General features: G+C 40.9%; 2 protein-coding genes across 3 annotated transcripts in view; one reads left to right on the top strand and one right to left on the bottom strand.

Annotated features, from left to right (window-relative positions):
• The window catches only part of zswim7 (zinc finger, SWIM-type containing 7), a 129,061-nt gene that overhangs the window by 62,086 nt on the left and 45,890 nt on the right, over nucleotides 1–21,085 (top strand). For both annotated transcript variants that reach the window (XR_011963349.1, XR_011963350.1), the window contains exons 6-7: nucleotides 13,286–13,387; nucleotides 20,676–20,803. The gene's annotated coding sequence lies outside the window, so the exon portion shown is untranslated. The remainder of the gene's footprint in view (nucleotides 1–13,285; nucleotides 13,388–20,675; nucleotides 20,804–21,085) is intronic.
• Nucleotides 9,085–21,085, bottom strand: part of adora2b (adenosine A2b receptor) — a 38,509-nt gene continuing 26,508 nt past the window's right edge. Inside the window, exon 2 of the mRNA XM_072590135.1 lies at nucleotides 9,085–10,974. Coding sequence (XP_072446236.1) covers nucleotides 10,296–10,974 — 679 coding nt within the window. The 3' untranslated portion in view covers nucleotides 9,085–10,295. The remainder of the gene's footprint in view (nucleotides 10,975–21,085) is intronic.

Raw genomic sequence — 21,085 nt, 5'->3', positions numbered from 1 at the left:
GAATTGTGAATGCCTGGAATGCATTGCTAGCGGTGGTGGTGGAAGCAGAGTCATTAGGGACATTAAAGCAATTGCTGGACATGCACATGAATAGCAGTGAATTGAGGGGTGTGTAGATTAAGTTATCTTATTTTGAGCCGAAGGGCCTGTTCTGTGCTGTACTTTTCTATGTTCTATAATGAAAGTACAAATGGAGTTCTAGTGAAGTTGCAAAAATGAAATGGAAGCTCATCTTAGAGCTTGACATAACATCAAAGTTGTAAACAAGCTGGTTTAATCTCAAACTATTGCCAGATAGAGGGATGCTGTTGATGATTAGGGAATGGAATTTGGACCAGGGTCTGATTACACTGACATCAGTCTTCCTAACATTTGGCTGGAAGACATTTCTATTAATCCTTTACTGTAAATGTGAAATAGAGAAATTCTTGGTCTTCTCTCAAGATAGTGACTCATCCTCTCACTCGTAGCCCTCTCATCTCAACTATCTGTTGATCTAAATTATATCGAGGTCTGTGACAGTCATCAATCTAAACATCAGTGAAGAATCTAAAATGACAATGGCCGGCTATTCATGATACCAAAATGACCCTTGGCCCCTTCACCTCCATTTGAAGGTTCATTTTCATTCCTTCTAAGAATAAAACCTTATATCTGAAAACTTTGCATTCATCGTAAGGTAGTGTTGTTCTTGATAAATCTTTTGTTTATGTTTGTGATAGGCCAGTTATTACTGTAGCACATTTAAGTAAGACCACAATCAGTGAAGACAGACAGCGGCACCTCCTCCACGGTATCACTCAACACTGGGGCACCTCCCCAAGGATGTGTCCTCAGCCCCCTGACTGTACTGTACACCACCACTGTGTTGCCAATTACTGAACAAATACCTTCTACACATTTGCTGACGACACCACTATGGTTGAGTGGATATCTAAGAATGATGAGTCAGAATATGGAAAGGAGGTCGAGGGCTTGGTGATGTGGTACCAAGAGAACAACACCTCTCTCTCAATGCCAGCGAAACTAAAGAACTAATCATTGACTTCAGAAAGAAAGGAGAACACACCTAGACAGGGGACGAAACATCTGCAACACAAATTCCCAGCTCGGCGAACAGAACCACAACAACAAGCACCCCCATCTATATCATCAGAGCTGAGGTTGAGATGATGGAGACCATCAAGTTCTTAACAGGTGACATTAACCAACATCCTGTCCTGGACTTCCCATGTAGATGTGATGGGTAAGAAGGCACAACAACGCCTCTTCTTCCTTAGACAGCTCAGGAAATTTGGCATGTCCATAAGGACCCTCACCAACTTTTACAGATTCACTATAGAAAGCATATTGTCTGGGTACATAATGGCCTGGTATGGCAATTACTCTGCCCAGGACTGTAAGAAACTATAAAAGGTTTTATGCACAGCACAGACCATCCATCGAATCCATTTATACAGTTTGTTGCCACAGAAAGACTGCCAATATCATCAAAGAGTCATCCCACCCCTGTAATGCTCTCCTATAACCTCTTCCATCAGGCTGAAAATACAGAAGCTTGAATACATGCACCAGCTGGTTCAGGAACAGAAAATACTGTGTGTGGAATACTACGTCAACACAGGTTTAATGGGTCCCCAATTTCCAACAAGTCTCTTCCACTGCTTATCCAATGACTTCCCCTTTAGCCTATTTTCCCAACTCCCTTCAGACACACTTTTTTTTCTGACCTCTGCAATTGCATTTATTTACGTTGAGGACATTGGTTTGAGACAATAGACAATAGGTGCAGGAGTAGGCCATTCTGCCCTTCGAGCCTGCACCACCATTCGATATGATCATGGCTGATCATCCATAATCGGTATCCTGTTCCTGCCTTATCTCCATAACCCTTGATTCCACTATCCTTGAGAGCTCTATCCAACTCTTTCATAAACAAATCCAGAGACTGGGCTTCCACTGCCCTCTGGGGCAGAGCAGTCCACACAACCACCACTCTCTGGGTGAAGAAGTTTCTCCTTATCTCTGTCCTAAATGGTCTACCCCGTATTTTTAAGCTGTGTCCTCTGGTTCAGCACTCACCCATCAGTGGAAACATGTTTCCTGCCTCCAGAGTGTCCAATCCTTTTAAATATTATATGTCTCAATCAGATCCCCTCTCAGTCTTCTAAACTCAAGGGTATACAAGCCCAGTCGCTCCAGTCTTTCAGCGTAAGGTAGTCCCGCCATTCCAGACCCGAGTTACTCTCTTTCAAATTCGATTTGAAATTCTACCATGTTGCTATCCTTAAAGGATCCGTAACTGAGATCTCTTCTCAATCTAACCTCATTGTACATTCCTAGATGTAGGTCGGTTGCCATGTAGATTCTCTCATGCATTGTTCATAGAAGCTATCCCTGATGTACTCTCGAAATTCATCTTTCATGTTATCCTTATCCATGTGATCTGTCCAGTCAATATGCAAATTAAAATCACATGACAGTTGTATTGCCATTCTTACATGCCTCCATTATTTCCCAACTTATATTTTGTCCTAAAGAGAAGCAACTCTTCAGAGACCTATAGACAACTCTCACCCATGGCTTCATTTCCTGTTATTCCTTATTTCTACTCTTCTGATTCCAGAACATGATCTATTGCACCTATGTCATTACTCACCACCGCACTGAGACCACTTTCTATTAACAAAGCCAGCCCACCTCCTTCCTTTTATTGTCTATTCTTGTAGAATGTTGAATACTCTTTAATATTAAGTCTCCAGCCATAGTCACCCTGTGCCACCTCTCTATAATAACTGTAGGGTCATATTCATTAATTTCATTTCTGCCATCACCTCATCTATCTTGTTACAAATGTGTGTGCATTCAGATAAAGAGACTTTAATTTTTTAACATTCTTACTTTGGTCTTAATTTCAGTTGCACTCTTAAACTTATATTTTATACCCCTTTCAGTCATTCTTTGATCATAGTTTGACTCTTCAATATCTTGCATGTCTGCTCTCTTTTTTGATATTTCCCTTCAATTATATCCTCATACCCCTCATAATTAGTTAAAAGTTCTATCTAGAACTCCTGTTATAGGATTTATCAGGACACTGGACCCAGCAAGGTTCAAATGAAGCCTGTGCCAGTGGAACATCTCTATTGCCCCAGTACTGGTGCCAGAGCCCCATGTATCAGAACCCATTTCTTCCACACCACTCCCACATGTTTACCTCTTCCATCTTATTTACCATGTGCCAATCTGCCTGAGGTGGTAATCCGGAGATTATTACCTTTGTGGTTCTGATTTTTAATTCAGGCCCAAAATGCTCAATCTCTCAGTAGAACATCTATCCTAGTTCCACCTATGTCTGGTAGCTACATAGACCGTGAAATCTGGATCCTTTCCCTCCCACACCAAGTTCCTCTCCAGCCCAAAGGAATGTCCTGAACCTTGGTACCAGTCTTTGGGACTCTATTTCCTTAACTGTGCTATCTTCTATTTCTATGATATTTCTCTTTCCTCGCCATACTTAAATGATGTTTTGTGCCATGGTCCTCTGATCAGTACACTCATCCTCCCTACAGCCTGTGCCCCTGTCCACACTGGGAGCGTGAACCTCACACGTTTTGGATAAGGACATTGGCTAAGGCTCTTCCAAAACTAAATTCTGGATCTCAACAACTGCCTCACTTGCAATCACATCCACATGACTACGGTTGTATTTGATGTAATTAATCTGAAGAACATGGCTGTCTCCTTAAACAAAGTCCATGTACCTTTTCCCCCTGTCCAAAGTGTTGTACTCCCAGTTCATCAACTCTGAGCCCGAGTTCCTTGAGTAGCCAACATTTGCTGCAGATGTGGTCACCATGGATCACACTGGTGTCCACCAGTTCCCACAGACTATAGTTGCAACACATTGCCTTCCACCCAACTCTATTCCTTTTGATTAATTCATTTAGATTTTAAAATTTTGCTGTGCTGTTCAGAAATAGTTATGTCTCCTAATTTAAACCGCTTGGTCAATAAAAAGCGAGACAGAGAAAATACCACCAATTATCTACCTGTGTGCCATACTTAGCTATGACCTGCAGAAACATGTTGAAGGAGTCCTCTGCCACTACTACCTGTATCTCCCTCTCTCTCTCAGTCACTCACTCTCATTCACTCTCTCTCATTCACTCACTCTGACTGACTCTCACTCATTCTCTTGCACACACAGGTCAGCTCTACTAGGCCTACTCCTTTGCTGCTAGTTTTGATCTACCTCTATTGCCGATCTAAATCACACGCACGCTCTCACTGTTTCAGAAGCACAGAGTCATTCTCTCGTTTATTCTTTCAGGTGTTGGTGACTTTCTACAGCTCCTCTCTCTTGCTCATCTCAGTCTTAAAAGGGAAACTTCATTAATAAACTATGTTTCCAAGCTTTGGTCTCTCCCATCGAAGGAAACTTCCTCCCTGTGGTTCTCTGTATATTTGTTTTGCATTTGTAACATTTTATGAGCAACAATAAAATTATATAATGTTGAAACATTTGCTTCACTCCACTGCACAGCCTACTTTTACCAACTAGTTATTTCACTCTGGAATCCACATTCTCAAAGAGAAATCGCTGTTCTGGCAGTAATGCAATGATGTTTGCAGACTGGAGTAAGAGTTTAGTTTATGGTTATTCTTTATCAGACACTGGTGGTTTTAACCAAGAGCAAAATAGTACAGATGTGGTATATCAGAAATTAAAACCTGACAGTGTTAATGCTTTTATGAACTTCAGTTTGATAAACAAAATAAAATGACAAGGAGACAGAGTTCAAGGCAGTGTTAACTGCAGAGAGGGGACTGCAAATGAAATGCAGCCCTACTGCAATGTAAGAAATGCTGCTGGAATGCAGTAACACAATAAAGGAAGGGTAACATTTATCAATATAAATGAGAATAATGAAAAAAAATCAGGAAACAATTACGACATAAGGGAAACTAGCTAGAAATGTGAAATGGGGGGGGGGGGAATGTCAAGGCACAGAAATTAGTGTGGGTGCTAGAAATGAAGGAGAAAGACAAGAGGACTGTTCTATTAGTACAACCATTGTAAAAACTTTGCTTCCTGAGCTATCGTCTCTGAAGTAACATGGTTAACTATCCACTGCCTTCACTACATCTCTGCAGTGAAAACAGTATTTTAATGTCTGGGCATTGTGCGACAGCCCTTGTTATCAAAGTCTCTTTTTGGTGTGGAGTCTGTTGAATAGAGAAATGGTGGCTATTGAATCAAACTTCCACATAAAGGGTATCGGTGAGAGTTATCTTGATTCTCCTTCTTGGCTGTGACATTAAGAATACAGCCTCAGGACTTTGTTTGTATGTGTGTGTGTTGGCATTGTCCTGTTCCTCAGTTTGTATAAAATGTTTATTTTTGCAATTTTTTTGCTGTTTTAACTATAACAATGAAGGGTGTGGATTTAAATTTTTGCTTCAATCTCTAATGTGCTATTGATTGGCTTTGAAGTTGTGTATTATAGCAAGGATCAGATAGCAGCAAGGACTAGGTAGTTTGTTTTGTGAAATAATCTTGAGACAAAGAGGAATGCAGTTATAATGGTGTATCCGTATACAGGAAAAGTAATCCAAATCCAGAATTGTCCAAAAATGGGTGTTTCTGGTCATGAAGGTCACCACTGTGCTGAGTTTTTACAGGTTAGGCTCCTTTCAAACAGCTTCAGGGAGTCTCTGCTACTTCGGCCTAAGAACACTCAGGGAACACTTAAGCCAACAATTAAACTTCAGCCAACAATTAAACTTCATTGTAAATATGTAGAAATTTCCTGGAGGCTTAGCTACATAAATTATTTTGTCTATGGGATACACCAATGGTCACAAAGGGATTTGTAAAAATGAGTATCCCTAGTGGATTTACCTACTAGAGAAAGTGCAAAACTTGACTTAGTCTCAGTAGATAAGGCAGGGCAGGTGACTGAGATGTCAGTGGGGGAGCACGTGCGGTCAGTGACCATAATTCTTTGTTTTAAAAGAGTGATGGAAAAGGATATAAAAGTTAAAGTTCTAAGTTGGAGGAAGGCCAATTTTGACGGTATTAGGCAAGAACTTTCAAAAGTTGATTGGGGGCAGATGTTCACAGATAAAGGGACAGCTGGAAAATGGGAAGCCTTCAAAAATGAGATAAGAGGAGTCCAGAGACAGTATATTTCTGGATGACAAGAGAAATTGAGGTTTTGATCAAGAAAAAGAAGGAAGGTATAGGCAGCAGAGATTGAGTGATTCCTTATAAGAGTATGAAAACAGTAGGAGTTTACTTAAGAGGGAAATCAGGAAGGCAAAAAGGAGACATGAGATAGCTTTGGCAAACAGGAGAATCCAAAGGGATTTTATAAATAATTGAATGACAAAAGGGTAACTAGGGAGATTATAGGACCCCCCAAAGATCAGCAAGGCAGTCTATGTGTGGAGCCACAGGAGATGGGGGAGATGCTAAACGAGTATTTTGCATCAGTGTTTACTGTGGACAAGGACATGGAAGATACAGAATGTGGGGAAATAGATGGTGACATCTTGAAAAATGTACATATTACAGAGGTGGTGGTGCTGGATGTCATAAAATGCATAAAGGTGAATAAATCCCAATGACGTGATCAGGTGTACCTGATCGGAAGCTATGGAAATGATTGCTGGGCCCCTCACTAAGATTCTTGGATCATTAGTAGTCACAGGTGAGTTGCAGTAAGACTGGAGGTTGGCTATAGCGGTAAGGAAAAGATGGAACTATAGACTGGTGAGCCTGACACATCAGTGGTGGGCAAGTTATTGGAGGGGATTTTGAGGGTTAGGATTTACAAGTATTTGGATAGGCAAGGACTGATAAGGGATAGTCAACATGGCTTTATGCATTGGAAATCATGTCTCACTAACCTGATTGAGTTTTTTGAAGTAATAACAAAGAGGATTGATGAGGGCAAAGCAGTGGACATGATCTAGATGGACTTCAATAAGGCGTTCAACAAGGTTCCTAATTTTAGAGTGGTTAGCAAGGTTAGATTACATGGAATATAGGGAGAACTAGCCATATGGATACAGAACTACAGAAGGAAGATGATATGGTGGTGGTGGAGGGTTGCTTTTCAGACTGGATGTCTGTGTGTATCACAAGGATTGGTGCTAGATCCACTGCTTTTCATCATTTATATAAATGATTTGAATGTGAGCACATGAGGTATAGTTAGTAGGTTCACAGATGACACCAAAATTGGAAGTGTGGTGGATAGCAAAGAAGGTGACCTCAGAGTACAATGGAATCTTGATCAGATGGACCTGTGGACCAAGGAGTGGCAGATGAAGTTTAATTTAGATAAATGTGAGGTGCTGCATTTTGGAAAGGCAAATCAGGGCAGGATTTCTACGCTTAATGGCAAGGTCCTGGGGAGTGTTAGTGAACAAAGAGACCTTGGAGTACAGGCTCATAGTTCCTTGAAAGTGGAGTCGCAGATAGATAGGATAGAGAAGAAGGTGTTTGGTATGCTTTCCTTTATTGGTCAGAGCATTGAGTACAGGAGTTCGGAGGACATATTGCGGCCATACTGGGCATTGGTTAGGCCAGTTTTGGGATATTATGTGCAATTCTGGACTCCCTCCTACTGGAAGGATGTTGTGAAACTTGAAAGGGTTCAGGAAAGATTTACAAGGATGTTGCCAGGGTTGAAAGGTTTTGAGCTATAGGGAGAGGCTGAATAGGCTGGGGCTGTTTTCCCTGGAGCGTTGGAGACTGAGGTGTGATTTTATAGAGGTTTATAAAATCATGAGGGGCATGGATAGGATAAATAGACAAAGTTTCTTCCCTGGGGTGGGGGAGTCCAGAACTAGAGGGCATAGGTGAGCGGGGAAAGATATAAAAGAGACCTAAGGGACAACTTTTTCATGCAGAGGGTGGTGCATGTATGGAATGAGCTGCCAGAGGAAGTGGTGGAGACTGGTACAATTACAACATTTAAAAGGCATCTGGATGGGTTCATGAATAGGAAAGATTTAAAGGGACATGCGCCAAGTGCTGGCAAATGGGACTAGATTAGGTTGGGATATCTGGTTGGCATGGACGAGTTGGACCAAAGGATCTGTTTCTGGGTTCTGTGACTCTGAGTCATTTCTATGACTCTGTTCAAAGACCACCAGCTTCAATTTGTTGGCATCAGTAATTCAAAACTCAGGAAAATCTGTAATCCAATTTACAAGCAGGTTTTTGTCATTCACAGAGTTAGCAACCAAACTGTGGAACTGAGCTAAGTAGGAAGTCAGAATCGAAGTACACATCTTGACGGTGGCTGCAGAGCAAGGCATCGATAGCTAGGTAGGTAGATAATGATGGAAGGGTGAGACAGAGTGGGTACGATGAGACATGTGGGAACAGAGATGGGATGAGACAGGAAAGAGGTGAGAGATGGAAGGAGACTGGGAGCAAATAAAATAAATTGAAATCTAATAACAATTGAGTAAGTTAGTCCAACATCAAGTTCAAAATGTTGTGCCTCAAACTTCTTCAGTTACATTTTCACATAAATTTATCCCATCAATCATACAATTTTTAAGCAAGATTTTATCAATAATTAGTTTATTCTGTGCCATAATGTAGTCTTTTATATGTCTACAAATGTAGAAATTTAAGCACCATTGTAAAACCAATCTCTATTATGTAATCATCCATTGCCAGATCATAGACCCTTAGGTCCAATTAGCCCATGCCAACAATATTCCCAAACTAAACGAGCTGCTCCTGCTCATATCCCTCCAAAACTTTCCTGTTCATGTGTCATGAAAGGATTTTGCCCCAAAGTCAAATGTAATATGAATCTCCCAACATTCACATTCCCAGCTCAAAACCTTTATAGTAAAACTGACATGAAAATGTACTGGAGTAGCTGTTCATGACTGGGGGAACAAACTTACAAGTCAAAATTAGAGTGGTGCTGGAAAAGCATAGCAGGTCAGGCAGCATCCGAGGGGCAGGAGAATTGACATTTCGGGCAAAAGCCCTTCACTAGGATTCCTGATGAAGGGCTTCTGCCCGAAACATCGATTTTCCTGCTCCTCAGATGCTGCCTGACCTGCTGTGCTTTTCCAGCACCACTCTAATGGTGAATCTAATCTCCAGCATCTGCAGTCCTCACTTTCGCCTGAATAAGCTTACAACAACAACTGATAAGGTAACACACAAAGTGATCCGAATGTTATTGTAGAAGGTGAAGAGCCAGGGACCTATTGGCAGTAGTTATAGTGAAATCAAGGCCCATTAACCTCTACTGGGATTTTACTAGCTTCCCTCTGTAATCCCAGCAGAAGCTTCAAAGGAGCTGGCCACATTGCTATTCTGTAGTTGATCGGACAAGGTGAATGGTTGTAAATTCCCAGTCCAGCTGTGGCAATACTGGTTGACCAGTAAGTGAAATAGAGGCATATAGTGGCCTGACTAATGATGTCTGTATCCTACAAGTCCCATCTGGATTTCAAAAATGGTCTAATCAGAGGAGAGTTAGCATCTAAGGGTATGTTGGATAAGGGGATAGAGTAATGAAATTCCTGCCAACAAGACCCCAGAGTGCTTCACAGGTGAATTCTCCTGTTCGCTTCATGAATGAGGCACCCTCCCACTAACACCCCCCACAGACATTTAGCCATTGGAACTGAGTCCATGGAACTTCAACGCCATGGTATTATTGTTGTGGGGCAGTGGAAGAAGAGATAAAGAAATTTTGTATTGTCACCCAGTTATGTGTTTCGTGTTGGCTACATGCCCTCTTTGTCAATTATAAAACCACAAGTTGATGTTTTCTGTCCCACTTTTGAAAATAAAACTCATTAAGTGTTTGCTTTGAATAATGATGATGCTATTTTGAAAACCATTATGCACCTTGAAGTTAACAAGACAATATCTGCTTCTACAACTTCACATCTGACTGTGGAGGCATGACAGACATCTACATCACTGCTGGATCACACCACAATGTAGCTAGCAGTTACATCCTTGAAATGGTGAATGCAATAGAGCTCAGAGCTCTAGCAGTAATCTCATTTACAAATGTTTTTGGATTTCCATTTATACTGCTTAAGAGAAAAATTATTTGCAGAGGGAAGATTTTCATGTTTTGACAGCTTCCTTTGATTGCAATGGTATTCTTTTCTCCCTCAAAGAGTTACTCCTAAAATTAACACACAAAGACATGTCAACAGTGCATCTGTAAATTGTATATATAATTATGAAGTCCACAGGATTCCCAGATATTTCTGTCAACATTTGTGTGCCTTTACGAATGTGTTCCTCGCAGAGTTTCAGTCTTAAATTCATCGTCTGTTCTGCACAGAATATGCTTGAAAATAATTTTGTGGAAGGTGTTGCGAAATTCTTGAATCTTGTAGGCATAGATAATGGGATTACCAACGGAGTTAGCATGAGACAGAACAATGGCAGCGTTCATGATGCGCACATCCATGGTTTGGAAATACTTTGGGTGAAAATGATTAATACAGTTTAGGATGTGAAGTGGAAGCCAGCAGAAGGCAAAGAACCCAACAATGATAGACAATGATTTTGCAACTCTTACTTGGTTCTGTAAGTACCTTCTGGAAGTGTCAGAATTTACAGAATTCAGCTCAATCTTTTGCAATTGTTTTCTAGCAACAGTGAAGATTTTTACATAAATGCCCAGCATGATGAGCAATGGGGTCAGGACACAGCCCAGGAAGTTGAAGTAAACCATATATTTCATATTAACCACATTTAGAAAGAGGCATGTCACCGAGCAGTTCTGGAGGGCAGAGTTGTTCTCCGGATGTGGTGTCCAGACTGTGCTGTTTCTGCACTTAGCCTCCACCTCACTCTTCCGATTCCAGCCAAAAAATGGAGTCAAACCAATCACAAAAGACAGGATCCAGAAGACTGCTATAATCAGCCTGGCACGTCTCCCAGTTATCAGCCCCTTGTATCTGTGTGAATCAGAAAAAAACCCATCAGGATACAGATAATAACACCTATTGTCTTCAAACAGTTCCTGCATTTGCCATTGGGAAATGCAACATGTTTTCCCAAGATTACTTTCTTTTTCATTTTCCATAAATGGAAATGAATGGAAAGGAACAGAGGGAAAATCACTCAACCTAACAAGAATAACCTGTTAATATGTTTCAATTCTTTTAAAACTCCAAACACTTGAAATATGTGATCGTATAAGATCAGAATTCACCAATCAACCCACAGCACAAGTTCAAAAATAATCAAATTCTTTACATATCCTTCAATTGTTTTCTTGCCAAATGCCTTTCCAACTGAGTACTAAGTTGTAATTCCTACAGTTCACAAGATGGTTAAATCTGACGGAAGAATAGCAATGAAATTTATTACAAACATTTAAAAAGTGATGAAATTTGGAAGGAACAATGAAGACTGGAAACTACAAAGTAAACAATGGAAACCTATCTGCCTGGGCCTGATCAGAGAGCACCTTGTTGGTTAATTTTTCTTCTTCTCTTCTATTTTCGTTTGTATTTCAACTTGCAAATCATTAATCAACCAATAATAAAAACCTCTGTTGTCCCTTGGGATTCTGCATTAGTCACTTCCATGACTTTATGGAAGACTACCTTCTGCAGCAGGATTCCAATCTTCCAACAACTTGTGCAGTGACATTTTTTATACTTTGTGTCCTAGCCTTCAATGCAGCATGCTGTCAAAACTTGGCAAAAGACTGGGAGTTGAGTCTTTTATACTCTCTGATACTTTCTTAAAGAATCACAATAGGTTATCTGTTGTGACCTTCTGCAATGCTGATTTGGCACCAAAGGTCAGCTTTCTACAGAATAGTCTCCAACAATATACCCATCTCAGGATGGTATCAGGCTCATCAATCAGGGTAAGCCTAACCTAACTGCCTTTAAGAAGATCACCTTATCATCCTTTCTCTTTAATACTGAATGGCCTGGATAAAGTGGATTTCAGGAAGATGTTTCCATTTGTAGGACAGATGAGGACCCAAGGGCACAGCTTTAGAGTAAAGGGAAGACCTTTTAGGACAGAGATGAGAAAGAACATCTTTAGCCAATGTGTGCTGAATCTATGGAATTCACTGCCACAGAAGGCAATGGAGGCCAGGTCACTGAGTATATTTCATACTGAGATAGATAGGTTCTTGAGTATCAAGGGGATCAAGGGTTATGGGGAGAAAGCAGGAGAATGGGGTTAAGAAACTTATTAGCCATGAATGAATGGTGGAGCAGACTCAATGGGCTGAATGGCCTAATTTCTGCTCCTATGTCTTATGGCCTTATACTTTGGTATAACCAATTTTGATAATTCTTTTACGTTCCCTCCAAAACATGACCAATTACCTATTTCTGGAAGCATTGTAGTGAATAGGGATTTCTCTCTCTGGAGAAAAGAAGGTTGAAAAGAAATCTGTTTCTCCAGCGCTCCAGTGAAAACAGCCCCAGCCTGTTCAGCCTCTCCCTGTAGCTCAGATCTTCCAACCCTGGCAACATCCTTGTAAATCTTTTCTGAACCTTTTCAAGTTTCACAACATCTTTCTGAAAGGAAGGAGACCAGAATTGCATGCAATATTCCAACAGTGGCCTAACCAATATCCTGTACAGCCGCAACATGACCTCCCAACACCTTTTCTCAACACTCTGACCAATAAAAGAAAGCCTTTTTCACTATGCTATCTACCTGCAATTCCACTTTCAAGGAGCTATGAACCTGCACTCCAAGGTCTCTTTGGTCAGCAACGTTCCCTAGGACCTTACCATTAAGTGTATAAGTCCTGCTAAGATTTACTTTCCCAAAATGCAGCACCTCACATTTATCTGAATTAAACTCCATTTGCCACTTCTCAGTCCATTGGCCCATCTAGTCAAGATCCTGTTGTAATCTGAGGGAACCTTCTTCGCGGTCCACTACACTTCCAATTTTGGTGTCCTCTGCTCTTATGCTCACATTCAGGATCTATGACTCTATGTTTGAGGTTTTCAAAATCATCAATGGCTGGACAGAGTAAATAGGGTGATGCTGCTTCTGCTTGTATAATAAACAAGAACGCAAGGGCAGAGATTTAAAAGTAATATGCAAACTAAGTAAGGTTGACTAAACATCTAGACAGATACATGACTGGTCAGGGAATAGAGGGATACAGATCCTTAGAAAATAGGCGGCAGGTTTAGGTCGAGGATCTGGATCAGCGCAGGCCTGGAGGGCCGAAGGACATGTTCCTGTGCTGTAATGTTCTTTGTTTTTATGCATTCACAGGATGTGGGCATCTCCCAGGCCTACATTTAATACCCATCCCGAATTACTCTCAGAGGGCAGTTAAGAGTCAACCATATTGCTGTGGATCTGGAGTCAGACCAGGTAAGAATGGCAGTTCCCTTCCTTTACAGGGTTTTTACAATAATCAGTCATTGTTTTTAACTGAATTCAAATTTCACTGTACACTTTTGTGAGTTCAAACCTACTTTTACAGTAGGAGTCCGATGACATTACCATAGACTACCAATTTTCTGCTGACTCATCCAACTTCAAAACTCTGATAAGCTTCTTCTAGACTCTACCCTAAATCTCTTATACTTAGTCTTGCATCTATAGATCCCAACTCAACCATCTCTTTATCTTTCTTACGGTCTGGAATTCAAATCTACATAAAGGTTAACAGTTATATCTCAATATTTTCACTCGAAGTCTTTTCAGTAAAATATATTATTCCTTCCATCCATCCTTTCTTGAGATTGTAAAACATGCTTTCACACGGTGTGGTATAGCAAGAGTTTTAAGTTAGTCAGAAAAGATCTAAAGAGAAGGCTAAGAAGAGCCAGGAGGGGGCTGTGAGTTGTTGTTGGCGGATAGGATCAAGGAAAACCCAAAGGTATTCTACAGGCATACCATCAGGAATAAAAGAATGACTAGAGTAAGATCAGGGCCAATCAAAGACAGTAGTGGGAAGTTGAGTGGAATCTGAGGACACAGGAGAAGCACAAAATGAATACTTTTCGCCAGTATTCACATTGGAAAAGGGTAATGTTAGTGAGAATACAGCGTTACAGGCTACTAGATTAGATGGGATTGTGGTCGACAAAGAGGACGTTTTAACAATTTTGGAAGATCTGAAAATCAAAAAGACCCCTGGGCCGGATGGAATCTATCCTCTGATTCTCTGGGAAGCCAAGGAGGAGATTACAGAGCCTTTGGCTTTGATCTTTATGTCAGCATTGTTGACAGGGGTAGTGCCAGAAGATCAGAGGATTGCAAATGTTGTTCCCTTGTTTAAGAAGGGGAGTCGGGACAACCCTGGTAATTATAGGCCAGTGAGCCTTACTTTGGTTGTGGGTAAGGTGTTGGAAAAGGTTAGAAGAGATATGATTTATAATCATCTGAAAAGGAATAAATTCATTAGGGATAGTCAGCACGGCTTTGTGAAGAGTAAGTCATGCCTAAGTAACCTTATTGAGTTCTTCTAAGAGGTGACAAAACATGTGGAAGAAGGTAAAGCAGTTGATGTGCATTTGGATTTCAGCAAGACATTCGATAAGGTTCCACATGGTAGGCTATTACACAAAATACAGAGTTTCTGGATTGAAGGTGATTTAGCGGTTTGGATCAGAAATTGACTAGCTGAAAGAAGACATAGGGTGGTGGTTGATGGGAAGTGTTCATCCTGGAGCTCAGTTACCAGTAGTGTGCCACAAGGATCTGTTTTGGGGCCACTGCTGTTTGTCATTTTTATGAATGACCTGGATGTGGGCGTAGAAGGATGGCTTAGTAAACTTGCGGATGACACTAAGGTAGGCAGAGTTATGGATAGTGCCAAAGGATGTTGTAGATTACAGAGGGACATAGATAAGATGCAGAGCTGGCAGAGAAGTGGCAAATGGAGTTTAATGCAGAAAAATGTGAGGTAGTTCACTTTGGAAGTAACAAGAATGTAGAGTACTGGGCTAATGGTAAAATTCTTGGTGTGTAGATGAACAGAGAGATCTCGGTGTCCAGGTGCATAAATTCCTGAAAGTTGCCACTCAGGTTGATAGAGTTGTCAAGACGGCATATGGTCTGTTGGCATTTATTGGTAAGCGGATTGAGTTTTGGAGCCACGTGGTTATGCTTCAGCTGTATGAGACACTGTTAGAACATAGAGCATAGAACAGTACAGCACAGAACAGGCCCTTCAGCCCACGATGTTGTGCCGACCATTGATCCTCACATATGCACCCTCAAATTTCTGTGACCATATGCATGTCCAGCAGTCTCTTAAATGTCCCCAATGACCTTGCTTCCACAACTGCTGCTGGCAACGCATTCCATGCTCTCTCAACTCTGTGTGTAAAGAACCTTCCTCTGACATCCCCTCTATACTTTCCTCCAACCAGTTTAAAACTATGACCCCTCGTGTTAGTCATTTCTGCTCTCTCTGGCTATCGACTATCTATGCCTCTCATTATCTTGTACACCTCAATTAGGTCCTCTCTCCTCCTCCTTTTCTTCAGTGAAAAAAGTCCAAGCTCAGTCAACCTCTCTTCATAAGATAAGCCCTCCAGTCCAGGCAGCATCCTGGTAAACCTCCTCTGAACCCTCTCCAAAGCATCCACATCTTTCCTATAATAGGGCAACCAGAACTGGACGCAGTATTCCAAGTGGGTCTAACCAAAGTTTTATAGAGCTGCAACAAGATCTCATGACTCTTAAACTCAATCTCCCTGTTAATGAAAGCCAAAACACCATATGCTTTCTTAACAACCCTGTCCACTTGGGTGGCCATTTTAAGGGATAAAAATGTTGCGGCCACACATGAAATATTGCGTACAGTTCTGGTCACCACATTAAAGGAAGGATGTGGAAGCTTTAGAAAGGGTTCAGAGGAGATTTACTGCTATGTTGCCTGGTCTGGAGGGAAGGTCTTACGAGGAAAGGCTGAGGGACTTGAGGCAGTTTTCGTTGGAGAGAAGAAGGTTGAGAGGTGACTTAATTGAGACATAAGAGGGTTAGATAGGGTGGACAGCGAGAGCCTTTTTCCTCGGATGGTGAATGCTAACACAAGGGGATATAGCTTAAAATTGAGGGGTGATAGATTTAGGACAGATATCAGTGGTGGTTTCTTTACTCAAAGAGTCGTAGGGGCGTGGACTGGTCAGCATGCAACAGTAGTGGACTTGCCAACATTAAGGGTATTTAAATGGGCATTGGATAGACATATAGTTAATAATGGAACGGTATAGGTTAGATAAGCATCAGGTTAATTTTGCAGGTCGGTGCAACATCAAGGGCCGAAGGGCCTGTACTGCGTTGTAACATTCTATGTTCTATGTTAACACCATTTAAGGGGAAGCTGCATAATGACATGGGGGAGAAAGGAATGGAAAGATATGCTGATAAGATGTGAAGAGACTCATGTAGAGCAAACAGTGTTTGAGCTGAATGGCCGGTTTCTGTGCTGTATGTTCTATTAACCTATATTATGGTCTTCGTCATTCAAGATGCTACTTTCAGTGTTTTGCTAACCCATTCTAAATGTGCCTGCTCTTCCACATCACCTCGACTTCCTCCATTCATGCTTATTCTGAACATAATCACTTCCATTTTTCACTACTCCCTCTAGCTCTGTTATAACTTTGAGATTAATTAATAGCCTTTCATGTGATACCTTGTTGAAGCCATCAAGAAGTATCAGTCAGTAATTGTAGTTTCACAGTTCATTTGAGTTGTCACTCGCTCAAAGGAGTCAAGGACATTGGTTAGACACATCTCCTTTATTCCAGACATTAAGACAATTATTTATTGAATACATGTAAATTACTTCAAATCTACTTGCGATAATTATAAGAATTATAGACTCCCTACAAAGTGGAAGCAGGCCATTCGACCCATCAAGGCCACAGTGACCCTCTGAAGAACATCCCACCCAGACCCACACCCCTCCCCTATCCCTTTAACCCTGAATGTACAGCGATTAACTCTCAGGATCTGCCTCTGACAAGGTTTTGTGTAAGCTGAGAATTTCTGCCAGTGGTTGATGTCAGTACTTGGTCAGTATTTGGGTCAGTTACAGGAAACAGGATTCACTTCCTCCTTCACTCTTCATCATCACACATTGTTCCCCTGTAGGGTCATTACAGCTGACTCTCACTCTAGGTTAATCAGATAACCCCTCTTTCATTACAATAATTGCATAGTTTTAACAATCAGAAGCCCTTAAATGACTCTTCCTGGCACAATGAGGTTGCAGTTTTATTTTCAAGTCACACCGTTAACCTCATAATAATCATAATAATCTAGCCACCGAGCATAGAACTGATGCTGGAGTCATGGAAGTAGTTTGAGTTACTTCTCATGCTGCATTACATAGAACATAAACCATACAGACCATTTTGTCCAACTCACCCGAGTTTTTCTTTAGTATTCCAGCTCCAGGTAAAACCTGTGACTTGTTATGATTTCAGTTTTTGGAAAAGAACAGTTTCCTTGTTTCTTACAATGGACAGATCTTTCCAAGCAAACCTATACCTGAGCCATTTTACCAATTCACTCAGGAAGCTTCAACCCCCTCATTCAGATCTCAAGCTTTGTTTAAAAATAAACTGTCAAAGTAACTTACAAAACTTACTTAACATGGCAGAAAGTCAATGTAAACATTTGTCAAATATTAACCAAGTGGCTCCTTTAGCTGGGAAAAAAAGTATACCTCTATTTTGTTTTAATACCCTGCACAATGAAGTGCAGAGTATTTCTCCTTCAGTGACAGCACAGAATGATGCCATTGGGCTATCAGTAAGAGCTATCCAATCAGGTAGACTCTCCTGGCTTTTCCTTCTAGCCCTGCATCTTTTTGGCCCTTCAACTAATGTTCAAATTCTACATTGAACGTTGTGACTGAATCTGCCTCCACCACACACCCGTTTATTCCTGACTTTAACCAGCCACCATATTAAAAGTCATTTCCCTCATATTTTCTTTGATCCTTCTGCCAATCACCATCTCAACTTTTTTAGTGATGGGAACAATTTCTCCCAAAAATACTTTGACCAGACTCATGATTTTGAATACTTCAACCAAATCTCCTTTTGAAAGCCTCCATATCTTTCCAAAAGAATGATGGGTAAAATTGGAGACAACATTTCCTTTAAGGTTAAGTGTTTTGTAAAGGTTCACCAATATACGGCTTTGTATTCTGCTTCCGTTTATAAAACCCAAATCCCTCTAAATGCTTTTGCAACCTACCCAATATAAATATTGTATTTTTTCTCTACTTTTGATAATGGACTGAAATGAGAAAAGGGCTGTTTAAAAAGCTAATGTTTGTTGGATCACCACTTTTTTAAAAAAGCAAGTTAACTGACACTCGTTATAAGGGCTGATTACACAGTTGTTGGTTCAAGTAATGGGGAAAGGTAAAGTTACAGATGAGCTGCAACCCAGGGTCTGTACAAGTGGTGATTTGCCCAATGACAAGTTGATAATTAATCAGTTAATTAGTGACTGTTTATTAATGACAAGGTCCTTCTGCCTACCAACAACTTGTATGATTGGTTCCAGGTAGCTGAGCAGTTTGGGGATGTGAATGTTTTCCCAGAAATCACTGCCCCTCTAGGGGAAAGGAGCTTGTTTCAGTTCAGACAGCATCTCAGACCTGAAGACAACCAGTTTATTCTCTCCTTTTCCAGTTGCTGTAAGCTGTGATAATTAATTGAAAAGTTAAGGACCCTTATAAATGTGAAACCCCTGTGCCTCCCACAAACAAAAAATGCATCTGAGGAAGGAAAACTTGAGAAATAGCATTCTGATTAAAAAAAGATCATGTCAGCAAACTCTATGAACAGGGACCACTGAACTATCTTTTCTGTGTCTGTAGTACCCATGGCATTTTGTGATTCTCTGTGTGCATAGAGGAGGAGATTTATAAGTGGGTTAGAGTTTTAGCAAGTAACATGTTAACAGTTCATAATTGTTGATCTGTTGAATTACTATTTATTACAAATAGATTAAGTAGAGAAACCTGCTCCATGACTTCTATCAACCAGGGTCTGAAAGTCAGGTCAATAGGAACATTGGCAAACTCTTCAAAAATCTTTAACTTCTGTGATGATTTGGGAATATCAGTTTGATTGTCAGCACACTAGCCATCTACCATGTTTATAGGTCCAGGTTCCCCAATCTGCACCTCCTCCCTGTGGAATTGTACCATTTATTTGATGAGGTCTGCCCTTGTTCTTACTCTCTAAATTTATCACTTTCCTGCAGCACAGCCCCAGATTGTTCCTCTTGACATCTATGTCTCTGCTCCTCACAATTCATTGCACTTAAAAGTTGTGTCACCTGCAAATTTTGAACATATTTCCTGAACATCTAAATCAGTCTTTAATTGCAGCCCCGTAAAAGCAGTGGTTAACATTAATCCACAGGGAACCCAACTATATTGCCTCCTCCACTTAGACAGCAGCTGTGCATCATTTTACTGTTTTTCATCACTAAACCAATCTGGCACTTCTCTTTCATTCCATAGGTTTCAATTTTACTGCAATGTGGCACTTTCAAAGGCCGTGAAAACTATATCAACTCCACTATTCTAATGTGTTCAACAGGATTTTTCTTAAGTCTATACATGCTTTCTTCAATCAACTCACATGTGACTAAGTAACTGTTGAAAATTATCTCAGAATATTGTTCCTTCCAGGCCCAAAGTTGAACTGACTGCCCTGTGCTTACTGGGTTGATCCTCTCATGCAGTTTTACAAATATGTAACATCTAATTCTCCAGTTTTCTGCATCTAAGGAAGGTTGAAATATTTCGGTCACTGCCTCTGCAACTTCCACCCTTACTTCCCTCAGTTTCCTGGAACGCATCCTCATCATTCCCAGAGACCTGCACCATTGAAGTACAGCCACCCTTTCTAATGCCTTCTCCTAATCAATTTGAGTTTCTCTAATTTCTCAGCTACCTCCTTTTTCATTGCATTGTTGCTGCAGCATCAGCTGCAAAATCTTAATTTATTATTTTAGCCGTGACTGTCTCCGTGTGCATTTTGATCCCTCATTGGCCCCACACTTTCTTTGATCTCCCTTTCACTGTGGAGTCTTCTGCCTTTCCTTTATGTTGACTGACTGTCTCTTTTTGTATTATCTCTCTGCAGTTTTTGTTTCTTTTTTCACAATATTCAGAATACTTTTTATTTGAATTATCAACCTAGCATCTCTCAGAGAAGCCTTTTTCGACCTCATCTTACTCTCCCTTTTTGTCATCCTAGAAGCTTTTTGCTTTGTTTATCTCCCTTTCTTCTCTTGGGAATGTATCTTGATTTGATCTCTTAAAAGAGCCTATTCTTCGTAGATTAGTCTATTAGCCATAGTACTTTTAAGGAAAATTATTTTGTTTCTGTCATTATCAATGAATGAAATGTGATTATCACTGGGGATCACATACTGCTGAGTTACATGATCCAAACATCTGTTACTACAATTTGATTTCATTTATTGACACATGTATAGTACATGGGCTCTGCCCAGCCAGCTCAAAGCCAGTCCCTAGACTGAGGGCATCTTCTGAATCACCGTTTTTTTCTTTATTTATATCATGCATGGCTGTTTGTGAATATGTAGTGACATTGTAGAAAGACGCTAGTGTGCTAACATTTTGTTCTTTATTTTCCACCACCAGAGCTGAAAACGCATTGCTGGAAAAGCGCAGCAGGTCAGGCAGCATCCAAGGAGCAGAAGAATCGACGTTTCGGGCATGAGCCCTTCTTCAGGAATGAGGAAAGTGTGTCCAGCAGGTTAGGATAAAAGGTAGGGAGGAGGGACTTGAAGGAGGGGCGTTGTAAATGTGATAGGTGGAAGGAGGTGAAGGTGAGGGTGATAGGCCAGAGTGGGGGTGGGGGCGGAGAGGTCAGGAAGAAGATTGCAGGTTAGGAAGGCGGTGCTGAGTTCGAGGGATTTAACTTAGACAAGGTGGGGGGAGGGGAAATGAGGAAACTGGAGAAATCGGAGTTCATCCCTTGTGGTTGGAGGGTTCCTAGGCGGAAGATGAGGCGCTCTTCCTCCAACCGTCGTGTTGCTATGGTCTGGCGA

This window comes from Chiloscyllium punctatum, chromosome 19, assembly GCF_047496795.1.
Source record: "Chiloscyllium punctatum isolate Juve2018m chromosome 19, sChiPun1.3, whole genome shotgun sequence".
NCBI lineage: Eukaryota > Metazoa > Chordata > Chondrichthyes > Orectolobiformes > Hemiscylliidae > Chiloscyllium > Chiloscyllium punctatum.
The sequence above is the reverse complement of the archived record's forward strand: the minus strand, read 5'-3'. Positions and strand labels throughout refer to the sequence as shown.